The sequence below is a fragment of the Emys orbicularis genome, chromosome 10 (genome assembly GCF_028017835.1).
Source record: "Emys orbicularis isolate rEmyOrb1 chromosome 10, rEmyOrb1.hap1, whole genome shotgun sequence".
Taxonomy (NCBI): Eukaryota; Metazoa; Chordata; order Testudines; family Emydidae; genus Emys; species Emys orbicularis.
The window spans coordinates 50,434,547-50,458,635 of NC_088692.1; the positions used below are offsets into that span (position 1 = coordinate 50,434,547).

Genomic DNA, 24,089 nt, shown 5'->3' on the forward strand with positions numbered 1-24,089 from the left:
GTTCATCTCTGATCTGATCAAAGGCTTCTGGCTCCACATGGCTCAACTGGAAAGTTGGCCTGGACAGAGTGAAAAAGTTAAGGGTCAAGAAGTATTACTGAGCTGCTGATGGGCAGCAAGAGTCACATAAAGAGCATTTAAAGTGGGGCTTTCCATATGTTGTATGTAAGATATTCAAAATGGCAGACAAAATGTTATCCTCTGTATTTACATTTTAAAGCTTCAAACAGTACTTCAGATTGCTATTTCATTTCCCCCTTTATCTCCTGCTGCCCCACACACAAACAGACATCCCTTCATTTTTATCACTGTTTCCAGCAAGAGAAAGTACAGTGACCCCCAACTCAAAAGTTTCAACTGCACCCCCGCACTGTGACCAGACTGATTTGAAGCTAGAGTTCCAGACCTGAAAAAAGATTTGCATTAAGCCCCTATCATCAATGGCCTGACACTTATTCATTGAACAAACTACTTCATTGCAAACTCTATGAGACAGGAACATCTTATGTTTGGACAATTCTAAGCACGCTACTGGTGCTCAACACAATCATATTAGCCACAGCTACTGCCCCTTTGAGCCACTCTCTGTGTCCTTATAGAAACAGAAAATAATCAATTGATAGGGACAAGGGATTCCCAAGTTGTCAAAAAGACATGCTGACATCACCAGTGCTGATGAGTTACAGAGGTCAACTAATCTGTAAAGCAGTGCTTTCTTTGCAGGGAAGTGGCAAACTCAGATCATACCTGGCTTGCTCACAGGGGAGTTACTTGTTCATTTGAGTAAGCTAGTGGTAGCTCATTCCAGTACAATGTTCCCTTCTAGACTGTCTGACCTCCTTTGGGAATCTCTTCCCATTTGTAAGTAGCACTGAAACCACCTCCAAGCTGACAAGATTGAATGAGACCATGTGCTCTTGTACGAAGAAAAATTCACCTCATGTGACACTTGGAAATGATAATTCACAGAACTATTGCAACCCATTGGAACAAGCACCCCAAAGTGTCATAATTACTGGTGATAGGACCTGTATGTGCTGGTCTTTGTGGGTGAAGTCCAGCCCCCAGAACATACACTTGTACCAATCAGACTCCATGGAACACTCTCCAAACTGCCACATTCTCACAATTATTTTCTTCCATCAGGTCATGAAATTTATGGTTCCACTGTTTCTGAATTTAAAATCCCTTCATTTACAGATTAGTCTAAACATGCTCCAGCCGCAACATTAAAAACTTAACAGAACGTGAGTGCAGGGGAGCTTTCAGATAAGACTTACAAAAAAACCCCAAAACAAAACAGGAATTCCAGTCTGGTCTGTGTGGACACAAAGGATCCCAAGGCATTTTAAGAGAAGAGGGCTTTGTCCTGCTTTTCTCAGTCAACCCATTTTCATCCTTGCATACTGTTGTGCAGTACACTAGTTGCTGAGGTGGTTGTTGCTTTCCACGACAAATGTGTCAACATCTTGTAAGCTGTTGTTGTAACCTTTGGGGCGAGAAGTGCTATGAAAATATACAATATATTAACCCTTGAATACCCTATTATAAAGTTGGCTATTATTCTATTGTACCCCAATTCCCATCTGCAACTAGTGGGAAATACAAGACAAGCTACGAATAACTATGATTCTATTACAGAGGTAACAGGATTTACAGAACTGGCAGAATTTTAGAGAGCTGTTGCAAAGCTACTTGTCTAGGCAAGTTCTTTCTGTCTGGATAGACAAATTATTCACCTGGGATCAGAGACTTTGTCAAGCTCTACCAGACAAGGTCAATCTGCAGAAAGTTTGAACTTTCTTAAAGTCTCTGTGCGTGCTGTGTGTTGGATCCTCTACTCCAGGGGTCTCAAACTCAAATGACCATGAGGGCCACATGAGGACTAGTACATTGGCCGAGGGCCGCATTACTGACACCTCCCCCCACCACTCTTGACCCCGCCCCCACTCCACCCCTTCCATGAGGCCCTGCCCCCATTCCAACCCCTTCCCTGAAATCCCCACCCCAACTCTGCCCCCTTCCTGCCCCCAGGGAGGGCAGGAGGGGTGTGGGGCTCAGGGCAGGGAGTTGGGGTGTGGGGTGCAGGAGGGGTGTGGGGTACAGCAGGAGCTCGGGCTGCAGGAGGGGTGCGGGGTACAGCAGGGGCTCGGGCTGCAGGAGGGGCTCGGGGGGCAGGCTCCGGCCTGACACGCACCGGGGGCAGGGCAGGCCGCCTGCCTGCCTGTCCCCGCACCACTCCGGGAAGTGGCCGGAACCTGGGGGAGGAGGGGCACAGGGGTCTGTGTCTTGCTGTTGCTTCAGGCACCACCCCCAGCAGCTCCCATTGGCCGGGAACGGGGAACTGCGGCCAATGGGAGCTGCTGGCGGCGCTGCCTGAAGCAAGAGCAACACACAGAGCCCTGTGCCCCCCCTTCCCCACGTTCCGGCCGCTTCCCGGAGCGGCGCAGGGGCAGGACAGGCAGGGAGCCTGCCCTGCCCCCGGTACACGTCGGGCTGGAGCCGCTCTAGGTAAATGCTGGGGGGGGGCTTGCGAGGAGCTCGCGGGCTGCAGAAAACAACCCCGCGGGCCGCGTGTTTGAGACCCCTGCTCTACTCCCTTCACAGAAATCCCACTCCCCTACCATAGCACTAAAGACTTCCATTAAAAAGTACAGGTTCCTGTTTAGCATAGGAAGAACATCAAATTTTAGGTTGATTCAACATGTGCATTAATTCACTACAACTGTCAACTGCTATATTTACTCAGAAGCAGTTAAGAACATGGAGCCATTTTTAGCCACGCTAGCAATGAACAGACTCCACAAACTCAGTAGGCCAAGTTAACATCTATGGAGAGATCTGTGTAAGTGCCTCAACCTGTTTACAGTTTAAGCTCCAGTGGCTAACCCCAGAATAGCCTCCACTTCTTACCAGTAATATAGATGTCCATAAAGCAAACTATCCTCTTTCCCTCCCTGGCAATAGGTTCACTGGATAGAGAAAGTTCTACCGAGACACACGCCAGACTGCTGCATCTGTGGCTTTGCAATCTTAAGCAATTTTCTCTGGAAAACAAACAGAACTCACTGAATAACAAGACTGACTTATTGGAGGGTGCTAGTGGTGGTAGGCGTCATTTAGTTTTGCCCTTTGTTTATGTAAAAAGGCACATACCCCGAGACAGGTTCTCGCTTACTTTTTATTTTAGAAATCTGTGTGTTCCTTGTTTTTGCTGAAGTACTCTAGATGACTGAGAGTGCTTTCCCAGTCCTCCACTGAAAAGGATGTTGACTCTTTCACAAAACTTTCCTCTTAAGTATGTCAGATGTTTCAGTTAAAATAGTTTTAAGCATTCTGACTAAAAGGCTCTTCTCGACAATTGTTCAGCTTCCAGTATCCCATGAACACAATACTTCTCCAGCAAACACAGGAAAGTCAAGGCCTGGTATTTCTAAAATTAAAAAAACAAGCAGAAACCCTTGAATTTTCTTCATTAGTCAAACAAGGAAAAAGGGCACTGATTTTTTTCCATTATAGGGTGCCTTTAAAAAATCCAAAGGTGGTGATGATGTAAGAGAATTTTACTGTCAGAGAAGAATCTGTTTTGTTTTTAAACGAAGTGTATTTATTTCTTTGTATTATAAAAGCTATTCTGAACAAGTGACTGTGGAAACGGCATGATTGTTAAAAGGTTTCTATAAAATCAGAGCACTTAAGTCACGTTTGCCCCACCCACAAGACTTCTTCTAGCCTGACACTGCCATACAGCTGTGAAAACTTGCCACGAAAGTTTACCAGCTAAAGCACAAAATCTACTTGCCTGTCCAGATGGAGACTAATGGAAGTTTATTAACTTGTCAAAAAAGTTCTCTTCACCTTGGGTAAGTAACATTTTTTATGCCACACTAGAGGGAAAGGATTAATTACATAATACTATTACTTATATGGCAGCTCCTGCAAAATCTAAGGCCAGACGTATACGCAATTCTTGTACAGTTATAGACATTTTGGTTAGGGATATGATTTTTTTAATGAAATTATACCAACACAACACATAGCATGGATGCATAATTGTATACAGATGCTCACTAGGGACAATGAAATTGATTATACACAGTGTTACCTGTACAAAAAAAAAAGAGATTGTTCTCATCAATTTCTTTCCAGTATAGCTATCCAAGGTTATCTGTAACTAGAGTAGGTAGTTCATTTTCAGACACAAGTGTGACTTTCAAGTTGATAGTGTCCTTTAAAGCTGTCATCTTACTACAATCAGAAGATGAAAATGAGATGAACCAGGAGATTTTTCTACATTAAAGAAGCCACACAGAGAGGAAGGATATATTTTTCACACTGATAAAGGATTCAAAAAAATTGGCAGATGACATGCAAATGCAAAAGATTAGGAAACAGGAATAAATAAGGAATTCAAGCAAGAAGAACTGTAGCACCTGGAACCGCAACATACCGAATGTGCATGCCAACCCCTTTAGCAGTCATTTATCTGTATAGTTTTGTGGGAGAGGGAAAGGTTTCAGTTATATCTCACTTCCAATCTCTTTGCTTAGATCAATACAGTAACATTGCAGAGAGCTTCCAGGAAAGCATTCAAAGACCCAAAACTAGGCAAATGATTCCCTGCAGAACTCCTGAAGAGTCTAGATCAATAAGCCACAGAGCCTACGCTGAACAGTGTCAAGAGAAGTCTGCCTTTCGCATCAATGTCAGCTATTACTCCAATCCAGTCTGCTCCTGTTACCAAATGAGTGTTTTTAGACTCATTGCCAGACTCTTCTGAAAACAACGGCATTCTACTCTTCAGTTGCCCTGAAAAACAAAACATGGACATAGAAGCATCCCCCATGTGGTGGTTCCAGGGGATAGAGCGCACTGAAGTGAATGGAGTGTAAATGCTGACAGAATAGAAAACTGCATTAGAGAAGTAGCGAGAACAATGATGGGAAAGCTCCCCCAAGCTCCCCTGCAGACATATTGAATGGGAGCCAAGATCATGCCCCTTCAAAATTAAACACACACAATTGTGGAGGGCAGCCCTTTAATCCACACTGATGGTCGCCAGCTCTGAAATACTGCTGACCACCAGAGTTAGCTCTTGTGTAATGAGTCCGTTACCACCACCACAACAAAACTTGCATAATTCATGGTCGCCAAAGCATATCAGAGTTGTGTCCTTACAGGACCTCCAGTCACAGAGCCTTTTCTGTGATAGTTTGTGACCTAGATAAGGCAAAAGGTAATAAACCACACAGACTAGGGGGAAAGAAAGAAAACAAGGAGAGAGCATAGGGGAAAAAAAGTAAAGCTGAGGTGAGGGAAATAGTTAACTCAGAAGACTAATAGGATGCAGAGCTGTTCACCTCTAGGGCACTGGCTTGAATCTAATGCAGATCAGTAGTGCCTGAGATTCCTAACTGATGGCTGTTCATATATTGCTGTTGCCTTTGCTATACCTGTTTTGTGGATAAACAGAAGACAGTGTGCCCGGGGTTTTCAATCCAGCTCATTCATGAGCATGCAATTCTCTCACTCTCATCACAGGCACGCACACACAAAAACGACTTCTCCCCTCCCAGCCCATTCATTCTCCCAATACACCAGAAAAGCCAGCCTCCTGTGTCTGTGTGTTCAGCTTATTAAAGTGAAAGATGTATGGCTTGGCATCAACTTGGCAGTTTGCCATGGCACAAAAAAAAAAGCACTTCCTTCGGAAAAGGTAAACAATACTTCCTGAACTTCTTTACCTTTCAATTATAAACAGTCAAGCAAGTATAAAGTCTCCAGTGGGTTGGCTGCCTTCCTGTAAGATCCCTCGGGGAGCTTTTACTACCAGCCCTAGCATGAATGAGCACAGTGCCAGCATTGCACGTAACCCATTGTTGTGTAACCCACACTGCCATTAGTTGTTTATTGATTTCTGTCACACAAGCACTGTAAAGGGAGAACTATGTCCCTGACTTAGCACGCTAAAGTCATCGAAAGGTCATTTGCAGCTGTTTTAACCCCAGCCACTATACCTTCTGAGAGAAAGCTCCAGAGAACGTCTCAGCGCATTCCTCCATGGACTTCTTAATCCCCCCTCCTGCAGCTAGCATCTCTTGCATCCCATTGCTGACAGATTCACACATTTAATCTGCTCCCCCAAACCTATACATTTCAGAGAGGTTAGGAGTTTTATCTGTTTACGATCCAAGTTGTCATGCACTGGACTCTCAAACATTTAATACAGAGGGTCCAAGACTCTCCACCAAAACTGTGGGGGACTGAGAAGACGACTGAATAAAGTTGTAGATCTAACACCTGTAGATGTCTCAAACTCAAGCCTGCCTTATGTTTTCATTGGTTTCCAAAGATTTTCAGACAGTTTTAAGTCAAATCAGTAAGAGAGGATGTGACATTTTGTTTTTTTCAGAGTAACTGTTTTCTGTCTCTTGTGTTTAAAGACGAATTGGAGGGGTTTAAAGCTCTCTCTGCTAACTACAGAGCTACCAAAAAGCTAGCAAAGTGATGTAAACTGGTGCAACTGGCACACAAGCTTCAGTCAGTGAGGTCAAAGCAAAGCAGGTCTCAGATTACAGCTGGATAAATCTATATTTGGGAAGTTCAAAGAGGGACTTTCAGAGAGATGCCCAAGGGGATATAACTTGGAGTGCCTGGATGCAATTAAGGAAAATTCAGGAAACTTACTAAGTGAGATTTAAGAGACTATGGAAGGGACATGATGGAAGTACCATCAAATGAAACATTTAAAAACTAGACAGGATTAAGATGACAAATGTCTATCCCCATAGTCCTTGCATTTGGGTAACAAACAGGAAGAACTTGAAGCAAGGATGGCATGGTATTTTCCAGAGGTGGTTTTTACCATGTAAAATCACACCTTTTACCACCTCAGGAAAAAACAGCTAGTCCCAGTTTAAGGCATTTTCCAGTTTAAAAACTGTTACACTAATGCATACGCACATTACACTTAGTTTTAGTTACATATTCAAGTTGTGGTTACATAAGGCGGAGAGATCAAGAGATTAATTTAGGGTTGTACAAATAAAAAGTAAAACTGCAGTGAGCGTAATATTAATATATGTTATTATAATAGTGAATGTCGGAATGTCTGTATACACTTTGGTTGGATATTTTTCCAAGGAAGTCACACGTCATGACTCACTTCATATTTTCAATATTACACAAACAAAAGTCAAAAACATCCGATTATGTGAAAATGACAATAATTGAGAGCTGTAGGTTTGAAGCATTAAACAATCAGAAACATGCAGAGTTGTAGACTACAAGTCCAGGTATATTTGGCCATACAGCATTCTGTAGCAGAAGACCAACTTTGATGGAGCGGATAGCCCAAGCCTATTCCTCAGTTTTGAATGTATCGAAAGTTTAAAAGATTTGTTCTATGCTTGCTGAACTTGAGACACATGCAATTGTACTACCAGTTCTATGAAGTCAGATGGAATATCAGCATTCTTTAGATTTTTCCCACTATATTAAAGGAAAGCTTTTTCCTTGATAGTGGATGAAAACATTGATTTTGGATACAGCAATTCTTCTACTTTAAATGCAAGTAAATATGGCAGAAAGTCAGGATTTTTGCTGAGCAACAACTGTCTTACAATTTCTTCTTGTTCAGCTGACAAATTTCTTTCCTGCATATTTTGCATGAAGGAGGTTGGCCAACATGTGTACAGGAGTAATTGCCTCAGGAAATCTCTTTTGTACTTTTACTTCACGTGGTGCAACGTCTTCATTTATCAGTAGACCCAACTATACTTTGTATGCTACAATTGTTGATGTGTTCCTCTGGAGTCCGTCAAGTGCCACTGCAACTGATTTCAATTGACTGATCAAGTTATTTCCCTTTTGGTAAATCCTTTGATTATCAATTAAACTAACCACCCTATTTTCAAGTTCTGCCTCATGATCACTCACAATCCTGAGATAATGTGGCTGATTATTAAACATATCACCAAGACACTAGGGCCTGATAAAATACATCCTAGAATACTCATGGAGCTGACTGAGAAGATAGCTGAGCCATTAGTGATTATCTCTGAAAAGTCATGGAAGACAGGAGAGTTTCCAGAGGACTGAAAAAGGGCAAATATAGTGTCAATCTATAAAAAGGGAAATAAGGACAATCCAGGGAATTACAGACCAGTCATCTTAACTTCAATACCCAGAAAGATAATGGAGCAAATAATTAAGCAATTTGCAAATACTCAGAAGATAATAAGGTGATAAGTAACAGTTAACATAGATTTGTCAGGAACAAATCCTGTCAAACCAACCTAATAGCTTTCTTTGACAGGGTAACAAGCCTTGTGGATGGGGGGAAGCGATAGATGTGGTATATCTTGTCTTTAGTAAGGGCACGTCTACACTGGCAAAGTTACAGCGCCACTCAGAGAGCGTTGAAGGGAAACCACTGTTAGGTGTTCACACTGTCAGCTGCCTGTGCAATAGCGTGTTCACACTTGCGGCACTTGCAGCGGTATTCGGAGCGGTGCACTCTGGGCAGCTATCCCACAGAGCACCTCTTTCTCTTCTGCCACTAAGACTTGTGGGAAGGCGGAGGGGGTCGCAGGGCATCCTGGGTCCTGTCCCAATGACCCATGATGCATTGCTTCACATCCCAGCAATCCCTGTGCTTCCGTCTACATTTGGCACCATCTTTCAACGGTTTGTGTACTGCGCGCCATGCCTCTTCGGGCTGCAGGAATGGATCCCAAACTGTTGACCAGTATGCTGCTCACTCTGACGAAAACGTCATGAGTGGCAGTGGAATTAAAGTACAAAGGTAAGAGGAGTGCGACATTGATCTCTCCATGCATAGTAGCTACGACACGAGATTGCTTGTGGCATTCACGGAGGTGCTGACCATCATGGAACGCTGCTTTTGGGCTCGGGAAACAAGCACTGAGTGGTGGGATCACATCGCCATGCACGTCTGGGATGACGAGCAGTGGCTGCAAAATTTTCGGATGAGGAAAGCCACATTCATGGGACTCGCCCCAGCCCTACGGCGCAAGGACATGAGAATGAGAGCGGCTCTGATGTTGGAGAAGCGCATGGCGCTGGCTACTCCAGATTGCTACTGATCGGTCACTAATCAGTTCGGAGTGGGAAAGCCTACCGTTGGACTCATGTTGACGGAAGTATGCAGGGCCATTAATCGCATCCTGTTCCGAATGACCCTGACTCTGGGCAACATGCATGACATTGTGGATGGCTTTGCACAAATGGGCTTCCCTAGCTGCGGAGGGGCGATAGATGGCATGCATATTCCAATTCTGGCACCAGACCACCTAGCCACCGAGTATAATAATCGCAAGGGGTATTTCTCAATGGTTCTCCAGGCGCTTGTGGATCACCATGGGCGTTTCACAGACATTAACGCAGACTGGTCTGGAAAGGTGCATGATGCATGCATCTTTCGGAACACTGGCCTGTTCAGGAAGCTGCAAACAAGGACTTTCTTCCCGGACAAGAAGATCACCATAGGGAAGTCGAAATGCCCACTGTGATCCTGGGAGACCCCACCCACTCCTTAATGCCGTGGCTTATGAAGCCACAAGTCAACTTGATAGCAGCAAGGAGCGGTTCAACGACAGGCTGAGCAAGTGCAGAATGACTGTTGAGTGTGCTTTTGGCCGTTTAAAGGCCCGCTGGCGCTGCTTCTATGGGAAGCTGGACCTGGCCGATGACGATACTCCTATGCTTATAGCTGCGTGCTATATGCTCCATAATATTTGTGAAGGGAAGGGTGAAGCTTCACTCAGGGCTGGACCTCAGAGGCTCAGCACCTGGAGGCTGAGTGTGAACAGCCAGAGACCAGGGCTACTAGAGGGGCACAGAGCAGGGCCATAAGGATCAGGGATGCCTTGAGGCAGCAATTTGAAGCTGAAAGCCACTAACATTTGTTGCTATGCTCGGGCGTGCAGTGTTTGTAATGCTAGGAGGTGATTGGTGCAGACAATGCAATAAGTTGGTTTAACATAATTGTATGTTGTTTTGCAGGGCTCTTTTTGCTTTCAGTTAATATAATAAAGATTGCTTTCAAACCAACACAATTCTTTTATTAAAAGACAACAACTGGAGGAGAGAGTCAAACAAACAAACAAACAAAACCTTAAGCAGTGAGGGGGATGGGGAAGGGAAGGTCCCAAAAGGAGGAGGGGTCCCGGGACGGCTAAGGATTTGTGTCTGTCCAGGGATCATATCCAACCTTCTCCTTTGGAGTACAATGCAGTGGGTACTGTACTTCAGCAGGGCCCAACTGCAGAGGGATGGGTGTTGAGTGCAGTGGGTAGTGGGAGTCCGCAGTGCTGGACTGTGAGGGGGGAGGAGTGGAATGTCGCTGGTACAGACTGGAGCCAGGAGGTTGATAAGAGTGTGTTGGCAGTGTCTGGGGGGCACATGGGAAAGAGTTTTGCGACAGCGGCTGCAGGGGAGGGCAGGTGCGGAGCTGCTCGGTTTGAAGAGCTAGTATCGTCTGCAGCGTGTCTGCTTGGCGCTCCATAACCTTTACGAGATGCTCCGTGGCTTCATTCTGGCGTGCTGAGTTCTCCTTTCGGTCCCTCTTCTCGCTGTCCCACCACTCCTTCAATTCCTGTTTGTCAGCAGCTCAGTGCATCATAACTTCACGCAGAAAGTCCTCCTTAGTTCTTCTTGGCCGCTTTCTAATTCTGCGCAGCCATTCGGCCGCCGATAACAAAGAGGGAGGCTGGACTCCCAAGATCATCTCTGTGAAGTTTAAATGCAACATTTTACAGAAGCAGTATTGTTTGCAACACAGAAAACACTGATTCATTGATTTAAAACACAGCCAGTACTCACACACCTGTCACTCACTGGCTGACCCCAGGCAAGCACACACGAGCCACAAGACCTCCAAAATGGTGAGTAGCCGCAGGGGTAGAGTAAATCATTCTTCCCGGACCCTGCCGTACACTGGGCACGTGGCTCTTGGGGAGAGCCAGCACTGTAGGGGGAGCCTGATAATCATTCCTGTCCCCACACTTTCCACAGGATGTGATCATTATGGAAGATATCTCGCTGCTGAGGGTGAGCAGGGAATCAAGGGAGGGTCTTCTCCACGCCTGCCGGCTTCCGCCCTGGCACCTATGCGGCTCACCTCTGTGCAGCAATGGTTCATTCCCCCTCCCCCCACCACCCGTGACGGCACAGTGGTGCGGGAAAGTTACCATTAATGGGGCAAGAAACAAAGCAGTTCTGCCAAAGAACCTGTGGCAGCAGATTGCCCAGTATCTCCACAAGAGTTTCCTGGAGATCTCTGAGGGAGATTCCCATGAAGTGAGGGAGTCAATCAACGGCCTGTTCCGCCGCTCAGACTAGGCATGCGGTGGGAGACAAGCCTTCTTTCTGCAGCCCTCCTGTCCCCAACAACTCGCTTCAGCAATTCCCAAAATCAGATCCACTTACCAGGGGCCTCCCCTCCTTTTTGCACTTCGACATTCTCTGACAGCTGAGACTGGCTAGCCTCCTCCGGGGTAGAAAAGATCTCCTGGCTGCATGCATCTCTGGTCTCCAAGTCATCCTCTGCCTCTGGGTTCCTGTCCCCCTCCACATCCTCGTCCAAGATTTCCTCTTCCTGGCTCGGCACGCGAGCCACCGAAGTATCCACAGTGGTCTTTGCAGTGGAGGTGGGGTTGCCACCAATTATCGCATCCAGCTCTTTGCAGAACCAGCAGCTCATGGGTGCAGCACCGGAGCGGCAGTTTGTCTCCCGCGCCTTGTGGTAGGCGTTCCACAGCTCCTTCACTTTGACCCTGCACTGCAATGTGTCCTGGTCATGGCCCCTTTCTATCATGCATCGTGAAAACTGTCCGTAGGTATCATAATTCCTACAGCTGGAGCGCAGCTGGGGCTGCACAGCCTTCTCTCCCCAAATGCTGATGAGGTCCAGCAGCTCGGCATTGCTCCAAGCAGGGGATCGCCTGGTGCGTGGAGCAGGCATGGCCACCTGGAAAGATGCACTGAGACCACTGCAAGCATCACTGAGCAAACAGGAAGGGGAGTTTCAAATTTCCAAAGGAATTTACAGGGTGGGGATGATGGTTGGTCACCTGAGGGCAGGGCTGTAGAGTTCAAACCAATGACCAGAGAGGTGAGAACAGGCATTGTGGGACACCTCCAGGAGGCCAATCACAGTGCTGTAATCGCCACAGTGTCTACACTGGCACTGCAGCGCTGTAGCTCCAGCGCAGAAAGCTCTACGCCTCTCGTTGGGGTGGTTTTTTTAAAGCACTGCAACTTGGCAGTGTGTACACTTCGGGAGTTACAGTGCAGAAAGCGGCTTTACTGCGCAGAAACTTGCCAGTGAAGACAGGGCCTAAGGCTTTTGATACTGTCTCGCACAACCTTCTCATAAGCAAACTAAGGAAATACAACCTATATGGAGCTACTATCAGGTGGGTGCATAACTGGTTGGAAAACTGTTCCCAGAGAGTAGTTATCAGTGAGCTGGAAGGGCATATCAAGTGGGGACCCACAGGGATCAGTTCTGGGTCCAGTTCTGTTCAATATCTTCATCAATGATTTAGATAATGGCATAGAGAGTACACTTATAAAGTTTATGGACAATACCAAGCTGGGAATAGTTGCGAGTACTTTGGAGGATAGGATTAAAATTCAAAATGATCTGGACAAACTAGAGAAATGGTCTGAAGTAAATAGAATGAAATTCAATAAGGACAAATGTAAAGTACTCTGCTTAGGAAGGAACAATCAGTTGCACACATACAAGATGGGAAATGACTGCCTAGGAAGGAGTACTGCGGAAAGGGATCGGGGGTGATAGTGGATCACAAGCTAAATATGAGTGAACAGTCGTCCCTGTCAAGGATGGTCTGATAATACTTAGTCCCGCCATAAGTGCAGGGGCCTGGAATAGATGATCTCTCGAGGTCCTTCCAGTCCTACGATTCTAGGTTTCCAGACATTTTATTTGACTTTTCCCATCATGTGTCACCATGACTTGAGTCTTAACAGAACTTGGCATTCTTTTAACCAGTATTACGAAAATACTTTGCAAATCTATAGCATGTTTCATCAAAGCACTTCATGAAAGGTCTGGCTAAATCTACCTCGACAAATGTGATGCACATCCATACATAACCAAAGTGTTGCCATCTTGTTCCAAATCACTTCTCATACTTTGCATCTTTTTCTCATTGTCTGTCAGGTAGCTCTTAACACAATGACAGTTCTTTGCTAATACTGTGGCTTCTCTTTTCAGTGTAGCATGGTACTTCCCAGTTTTCTTACTGCTTCCAGTATCAATCACTGATACAGAAACCACAGTTAGATATCACTGGATCATTGTGCATATGAATACTAGCTGACTGAAGTAATGTAACTGCTTTTCCATGTAATCAGTTGAGTGCTTCCACCTTTAAACCATTAGTAACTGAATCTAACTATTCACCTGCTGTCTGCTTTCGACTGGTGCTTTGTAGTCTGGCCTTAGGAAGATGATCATTGCTTGAAAAACTGGATGCTCAATAACAGAAAAGGGAATTTTACAGCCATAAAAAAAAAAAAATGCTGTAATTTTTAAGTCTACATTTTGTTTCAATTCTGGAGTTGCTTTTGTTACACACACATCCATTTGTGGTTGAAAAACTCACATTTCCTCCTTGTTGTCTTTGGCTGACCTGGGTGCGGCTTTCTTTTGACGTTCTTGGCAATGGCAAGTACCTTCATCCTCAGTCTGATTCTAGTGCTCACATACGTCTAGCCAAAGTCAGTGATCCTGGTGTCTCTCTGTTCTTTTCACAGCATTTTGCAACACGTTTCCTCATACAGTCTGCCTTCCCACTTACTTTTTCTTTGCAACTTGTGCATCTAAGACTCTCTTTGCCATCTTCATGAACTTTCTCAAAATAGCCATGAATTGGATCAAATGGTCTTTCACATTTGCTCAAATTGAAATATTTTGACATGAGACACTGAGTTCAGTTGCAGCAGTTGTAACTCCAGCCAATCAGATCAAGAAAAGGAGTATTGGACTAGACAGTTTGTTTGGCAGTTTACCTCAAACAGAAACAAACTTCTGAATCTGGGAATTCCCCTTCTTTGTTTGCTAAACAAACGTAATTTGGATTGCTGACCAAAGAAGGGGAATTCCCCAGTTCAGAAGTTTCAGTTTCTGTTTGAGGTAGCCAAGGCAACAGCATACAGCTTCTATTTTTTGTTTTATTTTATTTCCTTTAATTAAAATTAAAAGGACCATATTACTGCAAAACTAATATCAAATTGCTAAATATTTATCACTAATTTTCATTAGTCTATTTTAATAATAATTTTATTCTTTCCACTTTCTTGGTTCAAACCAGTATTTACCAGCACCCTGAACTAAACTAGCTTTTCCTGGGAAATTGCCAACCCTGACAGAAAGTATTAGTACATAAGCTAAATTATGACTTAACTGACATCAGAGACCTGGTGGGATAAATCTCATGACTGGAATATTGCTATAGAGGGTACAGCTTGTTCAGGAAGGACAGGCAGGGAAAAAAGAAAGATGGTGTTGCATTATACAACAAGAAAATATACACTTGTGCTGAAGTCCAAAAGAAGGCGAGAGACAGACCAGTTGGAAGTCTCTGGGTTAAGAAAAAGAAAAAAGGGAAGGGGGAGAGACAGAGTGATGTCAGGAAAAAGAGGTGGATGAGGCATTTCTAGAACAAATAACAAATACCCAAAACACAAGACCTGGTAGTAATTTGGGACTTTACCTATCCAGGCATCTGTTGGAAAAAAACACACATTTCAAGAACTTATTGGGGACAACTTTTTGTTTCAGAAAGTGGAGCAAGTAACCAGGGGGACAGCCTTTTGAGACTTGATTCTGATCAACTGGGTGGAATTGGTTGTGAATCTGAAGGTGGAAGACAATTTGGGTTAAAATGATCATGAAATGATAGATTTCATTATTCTAAGGAAAGGAAGGAGTAAAAACATCAGAATAAGGACAATGGACTTCAAAAAAGCACACTAAAACTCAGAACTGGTAAGTGTGACATTATACTCCATATTCTTTATGAAAATATGCTTATGATATGAATATGACATAACTGATATATACTTTATGCAAGATGGCTCATGTGAGATATCATTGGAAAGGTTATGATTTACTGAATGCGATTATCCAATTTGTATGCCTGTATCGTTTCTGTATCTGAAGCTAGTAATATTGACTATGTATCTATATTTCAACTATGTTACTTTGGGTGATGCCCCCGCTAACACTTCAGGTACAACAATGAAAAAGTGCTGATGGCCCATCAGCAAGAGACAATGGACTGTAAAAGAGCTTAGTCTTCCTGTGAACATGTTGGTCAACCTGTGAAGAATAGCTACAGGGACCCTACAGAGGCATGTGACCATGTCACCTGATACTGGAACCCATCTTGAATTCTGTACTTTTCCATGAGAAGCTGGGGGAGGGGGCGGGGAGCAAAATAGAAACAAAGGATTCCCGCCTTATGTAAATCCTATTTGAGGAAATCCAGGTCGTCAGTTCTCCCCTGCTGCCCCAACCCAAGATGACTGCTGGAAACAACTAAGACTGAACTGGGGGAAAGAAATGGACCCATGCTGGAAGCGTGTCTGGCCTGTTAAGAAGATTATTAGAACCACATTTAGGGTGAGAAGTTACATGTAACCAGTTTCTTTAGTGCAGTGTTTCTCAAACTGGGGTCGCCGCTTGTGTAGGGAAAGCCCCTGGCGGGCTGGGCCGGTTTGTTTACCTGCCCTATTGGCAGGTCCGGCCGATCGCGGCTCCCACTGGCCGCGGTTTGCCGCTGCAGGCCAATAGGGGCTGCTGGAAGCGGCGGCCAGTAAGTCCCTTGGCCCGCGCCGCTTCCAGCAGCTCCCATTGGCCTGGAGCAGCGAACCACGGCCACTGGGCCATCAGCACTTTTTCATTGTTGTACCTGAAGTGTTAGCGGGGGCATCACCCAAAGTAACATAGTTGAAATATAGATACATAGAGACTTTCCCTACACAAGTGGCGACCCCAGTTTGAGAAACACTGCTTTAGTGTATTAAGCTTAGTTTGCATGCTGTTTTATTTTCTTACTAATCTGCCTTGTTCTGTCTGCTACCTCCTTAACTACTTAAAATACACCTGTTATAGTTAATAAATTTATTTTTGGTTTACAATAGAACCCAGTTTATGTGATTTCTAACTGGGGGGGGGGAGGGGCGCGAGAAGTTGTGCACACCCTCCTCCACATTGAGGGAAGAGGCGAATTTCATATAATTTTGGGTTTGTGTTTCAAGGCGGGGTAGACATCTGGGTGCTGTGGCAAGCCCCTTAAGATGAGCCTTCTCAGAGCAGATCTCTGTCTCTCTGTGCAGCTGGATGTGGCCCTCCCTGTGTGCTTGGCTGGAAAAGGCTGGGGAGCCTAGCCTAGCAATACCAAAAGGGGGCCCATGCTGGCAGAATAGTCTGCCTCAGTGGCGTCCCAGCACACCAGGTGACATCCCAGGGGGTCCAACCTGTCACAGTATGGTCCTATAGGAAGAAAATCTAAGGGATAAAGGAGTTCAGGAGAGCTGGAAGTTTCACTATGAGACAATATTAAAGGCACAGCTGCAAACTATCCCAATGTGAAGGAAAGATAGGAAGAGTAGTAAGAAGTCAATATGGCTCCATTAGGAGCTCTCTAATTACCTTAAAATCAAAAGGGAACAGAAATTGCTATGGAGGAGTACAAAAGAATAGTGCAAGCATGTAGGGACAAAATCAGAAAGGCTAAGGCAAAAAATGAGTTACACCTAGCAAGGGACATATAAGACAATAAGAAGAGGTTCTTTAAATACACTAGTAGCAACGGAAAGACGAAGGAAAGCATAGGTCCTCTGCTTAAGAAGGCTGAGGTGCTTAATGCCTATTTTGCTTCAGTCTTCACTAAAAAGGTTAATGGTGACTAGATACACAATTAATATTATCAAAAAAGAGGAAGGAACACACAAGCCAAAATAGGGAAAGAACAGATTAAAGAATGTTAGATGTATTCAAGTTGGGAGGGCCTGATAAAATTCATCCTAGGGTACTTAAGGAACCAACTGAAGTAATCTCAGAACCGTTAGCTACTATCTTCAAGAACTCTTGGAGGACAGGTGAGATCCAGAGTACTGGAGAAGAGCAAACATACAGTAGTATCTATATTTAAAAAGGGGAACAAAGAGGACCCTGGGAATTATAGCTCAGTCAGCATAAATTCAACCCAGTCCCCTGCACATACGTGGACCCTGCTTTCCATGCCCTCCAACACCTTGCACTCATTTCCATACCCCTTTATCTTCCCCAGAATTCTCCAGCACCTCCATAGTCCCCTGCACAAACCCCCTCATACGTCTTCCAGATCCTTGCACACACACAATACTCGTGTCTTAGTACCCCTACATAACTCTTCCCTGCTTTCAACTTGCCATTCTATGTCTTTGATGCTCCCTTTCTCCCCATACTCATTCCAGGTACACCCCCATGCCACCCTGTCCTAAATTCTCATCCCTGTCCTACCTCTCACCTCTGGCTCAGCTCAGCAACCACAACAGCAGTCCCTGAAGCCAGGATGAGGTCAGTCTACTTTTTAAAATATTGCTCTATATACACTTAAAAATAACTATTTCAGTGAAATGCTCCCCCTATGGAACACCCCCCCCCCCAAAAAAAAAATCAGATATTGGCATTTGTCAACAATGTGAACAAAAATCAAAATGAATTTGATGTAGCCCAAACCATCTTGAAAATAAAAAATCTCTAACTACTTTTGGGTGGTTGCAAGTGAATGACAGGAAAATTATTTTTAACTTTTCTGAATTCTACTAAGATTACAATAAAAGCTTGAGATGAGATGCAGCATTTAAAAGTTTTAGAGACACTGGTTTCTTTTTGCGCTCTTTGGGAGAAAAGATTTAAAGTCAGATTTATAAGGAGAAGCTAGTTTCAACCTTAACTCTAGGGAGGCTACCACCATTCCATAAGAAGTTGTCCCGGACTGTAGCATGTAGTTCATAAAACTTCATACTTAGCCTCTTCTCATCTGTGCCACTGTAGATTCTGAAGGCTGCTCTGGGCAGTTGCACTTTGAAAACAGAAATATTTGCCCACAACCCCTGTAAGTGTTAATAAGCCTTTATGGTCAAACAATGACATCATAAAAGCCAGCTCAAAGGATGCCTGCAGACTTAAACTCTGCTGGTTGCTTTGTGTAAATACTAATAGCCGTACAAGCAGCCTTTCAGACCTAGATTTCACAAAGCACATGCTTAACCTTTAAGTATGTGAGCAGCCCCACAGAAATCAATAGGGCTGCGCACATGCTTAAAGTTAAGCATGTGCTTAAGAACTCTGCTAAATGTAGCAGGCCCAAGATTTTTATTCTAAGAATGACTGCTTTCTATTGTTCCCTCTAATGGTTTATAGCAGCACGTGAGGGTAGCACATACTATAGTTTAAGACAGTGGCTCTCAACCTTTCCAGACTACTGTACCCTTTTCAAGAGTCTGATTTGTCTTGCATACCCCAAATTTCACCTCACTTAAAAATTACTTGCTTACAAAATCAGACATAAAAATACAAAAAAGTGTCATAGCACACTGTTACTGAAAAATTGCTTACTTTCTCATTTTTACCATACAATTATAAAATAAATCAATTGGAATATAAATATTGTACTTACATTTCAGTGTATAGTATATAGAGCAGTATAAACAAGTCGTGTGTATGAAATTTTAGTTTGTACTGACTTCACTAGTGCTTTTTATGTAGCCTGTTGTAAAACTAGGTAAATACCTAGATGAGTTGATGTACATCCAGAAGACATCTGCGTACTCCCGAGGACACATATACCCCTGGTTGAGAACATCCATTCTAATTCACTTATTCTGTTATTTGTTACTTAATAAATCTAATTCTTTTCAGGCTGAAATTTTCCAAGTTTTCCCTCAGCTTGGAGGTGATTTTTTTGAGGATTTGGAGCAAATATTTATTCACCCACAATTAAGCAGTTATGCATATATAACACACACTTTTCCCTATGCTGCAATCAGAAATGTTGTACCTGGATATGAGTGTGTTAATGCACTTCTTAGTTAGAGATGATCTCATAAAAAGGCTATATCTAGCAATCTGAAATCAGAGTGTGCTGCCTGATCTTGCTAATCTCTATCCAAGATACACGCAGTCACCTATATTAGATAACCATTACACACAATCATCAGCATAGCAAAAGCAATTAAAAGAGATCCAAACATGGAGAACTTAAAAGTCTGACATAGAATTCAGCGCAGGACTATTGTTTTAATCTGTTTCTGTCCCATCCCGCAACACCCACTCCCACCCGCATTGTTTGTTGAATTTTTATCTCCCTATTATGGCAGCGGGTTCTCAGAGACCTGCTGGATTCCAGTCCCACTGCAGGGCTCTAGTCTGACAGTTAGGAATTCTAAACTGTAGCTAAGAAATATGCCCACTGAAAAGAAGTTAAAGATGGAAGGGACCTGGAATTTATTTAAGAGAGTTCCCAGTTACCTGCGTTGATTTGATGGAAACAGACTTTTTTTGTCTATGCTGTTGGAGGCTATTATAATGTGAAGTTATTTTGTGTCGAATATACATTACGCACCTGGTTTTTGCCAGTGTATCCTGGGTGCTCATAAAAAGTGCAATAAAACCTTACTTTCAGGGGGGAAAAGTTAGACATGGAAATGACAGATTAGGTCATCCAGTCCCTTCCACCCAACAACCCAAGGGCCAGCGTAAGAGCGTTTTATGCCCCAGTGCAGAATACTCAGAGTGAAGCCAAGTCCTGAGTGGGACATGCATGGTCTCCTCCCATCAGTAGGGCCCTACCACATTCACGACCATGAAAAATGCGTCACGGACCATGAAATCTGGTCTCCGCCCATGAAATCTGGTCTTGTGTGTGCTTTTTACCCTATACTACACAGATTTCATGGGGGGTCCTGACCCAAAAAGGGAGTTGCAGGGGAATCGCAAGGTTATTTTAGGAGGGGTCATGGCATTGCCACCCTTATTTCTGTGCTGCCTCCAGAGCTGGGCAGCCAGAAAGTGGCAGATGTTGGCCAGGTGCCCAGCTCTGAAGGCAGTGCTCCACCAGCAACAGCGCAGAAGTAAGGCTGGCAATATCATACCATGCCACCCTTACTTCTGCGCTGCTGCCTTCAGAGCTGGGCGGCCAGAGAGTGGCGGCTGCTGACTGAGGGCCCAACTCTGCAGGCAGCAATGCAGAAGTAAGGCTGGCAATACCATACCATGCCATCCTTACTTCTGCGCTCCTGCTGGCAGCGGCTCTGCCTTCAGAGCTGGTTTCCCAGCCAGAAGCCACTGCCCTCCAGCTGCCCAGCTCTGAAGGCAGCGCCACTGCCAGCAGCAGCACAGAGGTAAGGGTAACATACTGCAACCCGCCCCACAATAACCTTGCGACCCCCAACAACTCCTTTTTGGGGCAGGGTCCCTACAATTACAACATCCTGAAATTTCAGATTTAAATAACTGAAATCATGAATTTTTTAAAATCCCATGAGTGTGAAATTGACCAAAATGGACCGTGAATTAGAGATGCCATAACAGCAGTTGTCCACTCAGAGAAACTACGCATATAGATTTTGTCATCAGTTTCTCATGTTGTCATTAATATAGCTAAAAGCCATCACTAAATCACACTTGATTTAAGACAAGTGGCTGGCAGTTTTAAGATCTACATTTATCAACTTTTTGGGGTAAAAAAATATTTGACAGCTTGTAGCACTTTCCCAAATATCTTAAGAGGGTGGAGAAATTAATGGTGTGGAAACAAGAATACCAGTAACAAAATATATTTTTTAAGTCTTTCCAGCCCCATTTACTTGCTATATTAAATACCCATTTGGGAACAGTAGTCGATGCAGCAGTGGACTAGACTGACAGAGCTAAAGAGAAGGGAAAGCTGCTGAATGGGTAATATACTCACAGGAGTTGTGTCTACGACGGAAACCTTTGGACTGATTCAAGGATTCCAAATGTCGGTCCATGTAGCTCTTAGAGCACTGCTGCTGTTGTGGGGAGATGACAACTTCCTGATTTTTCATGTCCGTTCTCCTTGGGATAGCCTGTGGGGCACTGCTGGAAGAGGTAGGCTTCTTTAGCAATTTGCCAGTGCCGTTTTGATTGGTACCCACTTGGCACCCAATGCCAGGGATGCCCAGTTCAGTATGCTGCAGGTCCCCACTCTGTTTGCTGTCCCCAGGACCTGGGATCTGCAGAATCTTTAGCTCAGTAATATCACCTGCCCTAAACACAGGAAAGAGAACAAAACAAAGTAGGATTCAATATTGGTGCCCACCTCTACAGAAATCAAGCCCCTAGTATGTTAGAGTCTGCAGCAGCATCAGAATGACATTTTTCTCTTAATTCACTGGAACCCAAGGGAAAAAAAAAAAACATTAACATGGATTACAATGCCTATTAGGAATACACACACTTAAAGACTATATTCCTCAGACAATATATCTGACTCTTCTGGTCCTGGAAAGAAGTGAACCCCAAATACCTCTTTATCCCACTGCCTCTGTACCTAGTCAGAAGTGGGGGGAGACATGATTGGGTAGAAATCTGCTTGAGTTAATAGATTCTAGAAGAATATAGGTGCTATGACTAATCTTATTTTTCAGGTGACTTCCCTTTACCATAGTCTGTTCTATTGAGAGCAATCCCTAAAACAGTGAAACTCAGAGAGATGGCACTTAAAAGCTCCTTTGAAGGTCATGAAAACTACAATGCAGTACTGGAAATAATCCACACTTTCATATAATAAAGGAGTGGGTGCAAGCTGTTAACTAGTCACTCTGGAAAGAGTGGTTATAAGATATGGTCTTAGACTTTAGATTTATGAAGAATAATCAAACTTCAGAATGAATCTATTATACTGGGATATAAAAATAATGTTGTTACCAAGACTGAATATGTTATGGACTTCGATACCTTTACCAGCATTACATGGATTCTTCCTTCTCTATTCTCCCCCCACCTCCCACTCTGAGTTTCAACTCTCTAAGGCCTGGTCTACACTGGGGGGAAGGAGGGTAAATCGATCTAAGTTACGCAACTTCAGCTACGTGAATAACATAGCTGAAGTCGAAATACTTAGATCTACTTACCACAGTGTCTTCACTGTGGTAAGTCGACGGCTGATGCTCTCCCATCGACTCCGCCTGCGCCTCTCCGCCTGGTGGAGTACCGGAGTCGACGGGAGAGCGCTCGGTGGTCGATTTATCGCGTCTAAACTAGACGCGATAAATCAACACCCACTGGATCGATCACTGCCCGTTGATCCAGCGGGTAACGTAGACAAGCCCTAAGGAAGAGAGACTCCCTAAGGTTGCTATTTAATCTTTGTTTAGTAATAAAATAGTTAAATCTGTGTATTTATGGAAATAATTTAAATCTATGTATTAACTTTGCCAATTTGCACTGATAATAGAAAAAAATCTTTGGTTACTAATCTTTACTCTTCTCCAATAACGTAACAGGGGAGCTGGGGGCAGAGGTAGAGGGCAGGTAATTTAGTAGAAGAATAGCAATACTTTCTACACAACAGTAGGCTTGTTAGTTTTGGATGCTGTTGGTATGTCTCTCCAAGGCCAATCTGCACCAATTGACTTGCGAATTATAGAACAAGATTATTGTGTCAAAGAGAAGAGAATTCTTGCCAGACGGATATCAAGAGCTATCTAGATGGAGAAAAAGAAAGTGGCAGAAGATAAGACAGATCTGAAGATAAACATGCAGCTGGAGCCATAAAACGGATTTATTTGGGGCAAGGATCTAATTTAAATGATTAACAGCTCCACTTTCACTTCAGTCGTGCTTTAGCAAACACAAACATTAAACTTGCCATTGACAAAAATTCCACAGAGTCTGCCAAATGTTTCATCTAACTGTAAGCTCGAGGACAGGTAATACACAGTGACTCTGTGCAGACACCCATTTTCTTTGCTCCTACCAATGTGTTCCAATTGTGATCTACATCTGTGTCACACTGTAACCCAGACAACAAAAAGCCCAAAGACAGCATCTCTTGCTTTCTGTATAGGACCTAGCAAAAGCAATACAGGCACTTTTCAGCCAAGGATAAGCAGTAATGAGTTTTGAAGCAAAATGTCCCAATTTCAGCCATATGTAAAGTTTGCTTGGAAGAAGCAGACAGAGGAGACACTTACCTGAAGGTGACCTCTGGCACGAGGCACTTGACACCATTATGGAAAGGCCGCGTCAGGGAGATGGTCTGGCTGATCTGATCCACAGCCGACACTCGTCCCTGATAGACTCCCAGGCTGTCTCCACAGTTAATGGACACAATGCTTCCAAGCCAGTCTGTAGCCATATTTCTGACACGTGAACACTATAAAATGAAGACAGGATTGGCTGGCAAGAAAAAAAATCAGGAGACTGACAAACCTAATTAGCATCAGCTATATCCCCCCATGCCACAGTCCTAGACCACATCTAGGCCCTTACTTTGGTGGCCTGTCTTTTCATAGTGGGACAGGGATAACCTATGAAGGAAGGCTGAAATAATTGGGTTTGTTTAGTTTGGAAAAGAGAAGACTGAGAGGGGACATGATAGCAGTTTTCAGGTATCTAAAAGGGTGTCATAAGGAGGAGGGAGAAAACTTGTTCACCTTAGCCTCTGAGAATAGAACAAGAAGCAATGGGCTTAAACTGCAGCAAGGGAGGTCTAGGTTGGACATTAGGAAAAAGTTCCTAACTGTCAGGGTGGTTAAACACTGGAATAAATTGCCTAGGGAGGTTGTGGAATCTCCATCTCTGGAGATATTTAAGAGTAGGTTAGATAAATGTCTATCAGGGATGGTCTAGACAGTATTTGGTCCTGCCATGCGGGCAGGGGACTGGACTCGATGACCTCTTGAGGTCCCTTCCAGTCCTAGAATCTATGAATCTATAATACAATCTAAATAGGATCTTAAAGTATATATAGGTAAGACCCTTTGACAGAGACCATGCCTGTAGGCTTGTCTGTAAA

At 44.0% G+C, this 24,089-nt stretch overlaps 1 protein-coding gene across 1 annotated transcript in view; it reads right to left on the reverse strand.

Annotated features, from left to right (window-relative positions):
* Positions 1-23,429, reverse strand: part of EDC3 (enhancer of mRNA decapping 3) — a 44,829-nt gene extending 21,400 nt beyond the window's left edge. Inside the window, exons 1-2 of the mRNA XM_065412610.1 lie at positions 23,266-23,429; positions 21,018-21,337 (exon numbers count right to left, since the gene is read on the reverse strand). Of these exons, the coding sequence (XP_065268682.1) occupies positions 21,018-21,337; positions 23,266-23,429 (484 nt within the window). The remainder of the gene's footprint in view (positions 1-21,017; positions 21,338-23,265) is intronic.
* Between the last annotated feature and the right edge of the window lie 660 nt (positions 23,430-24,089).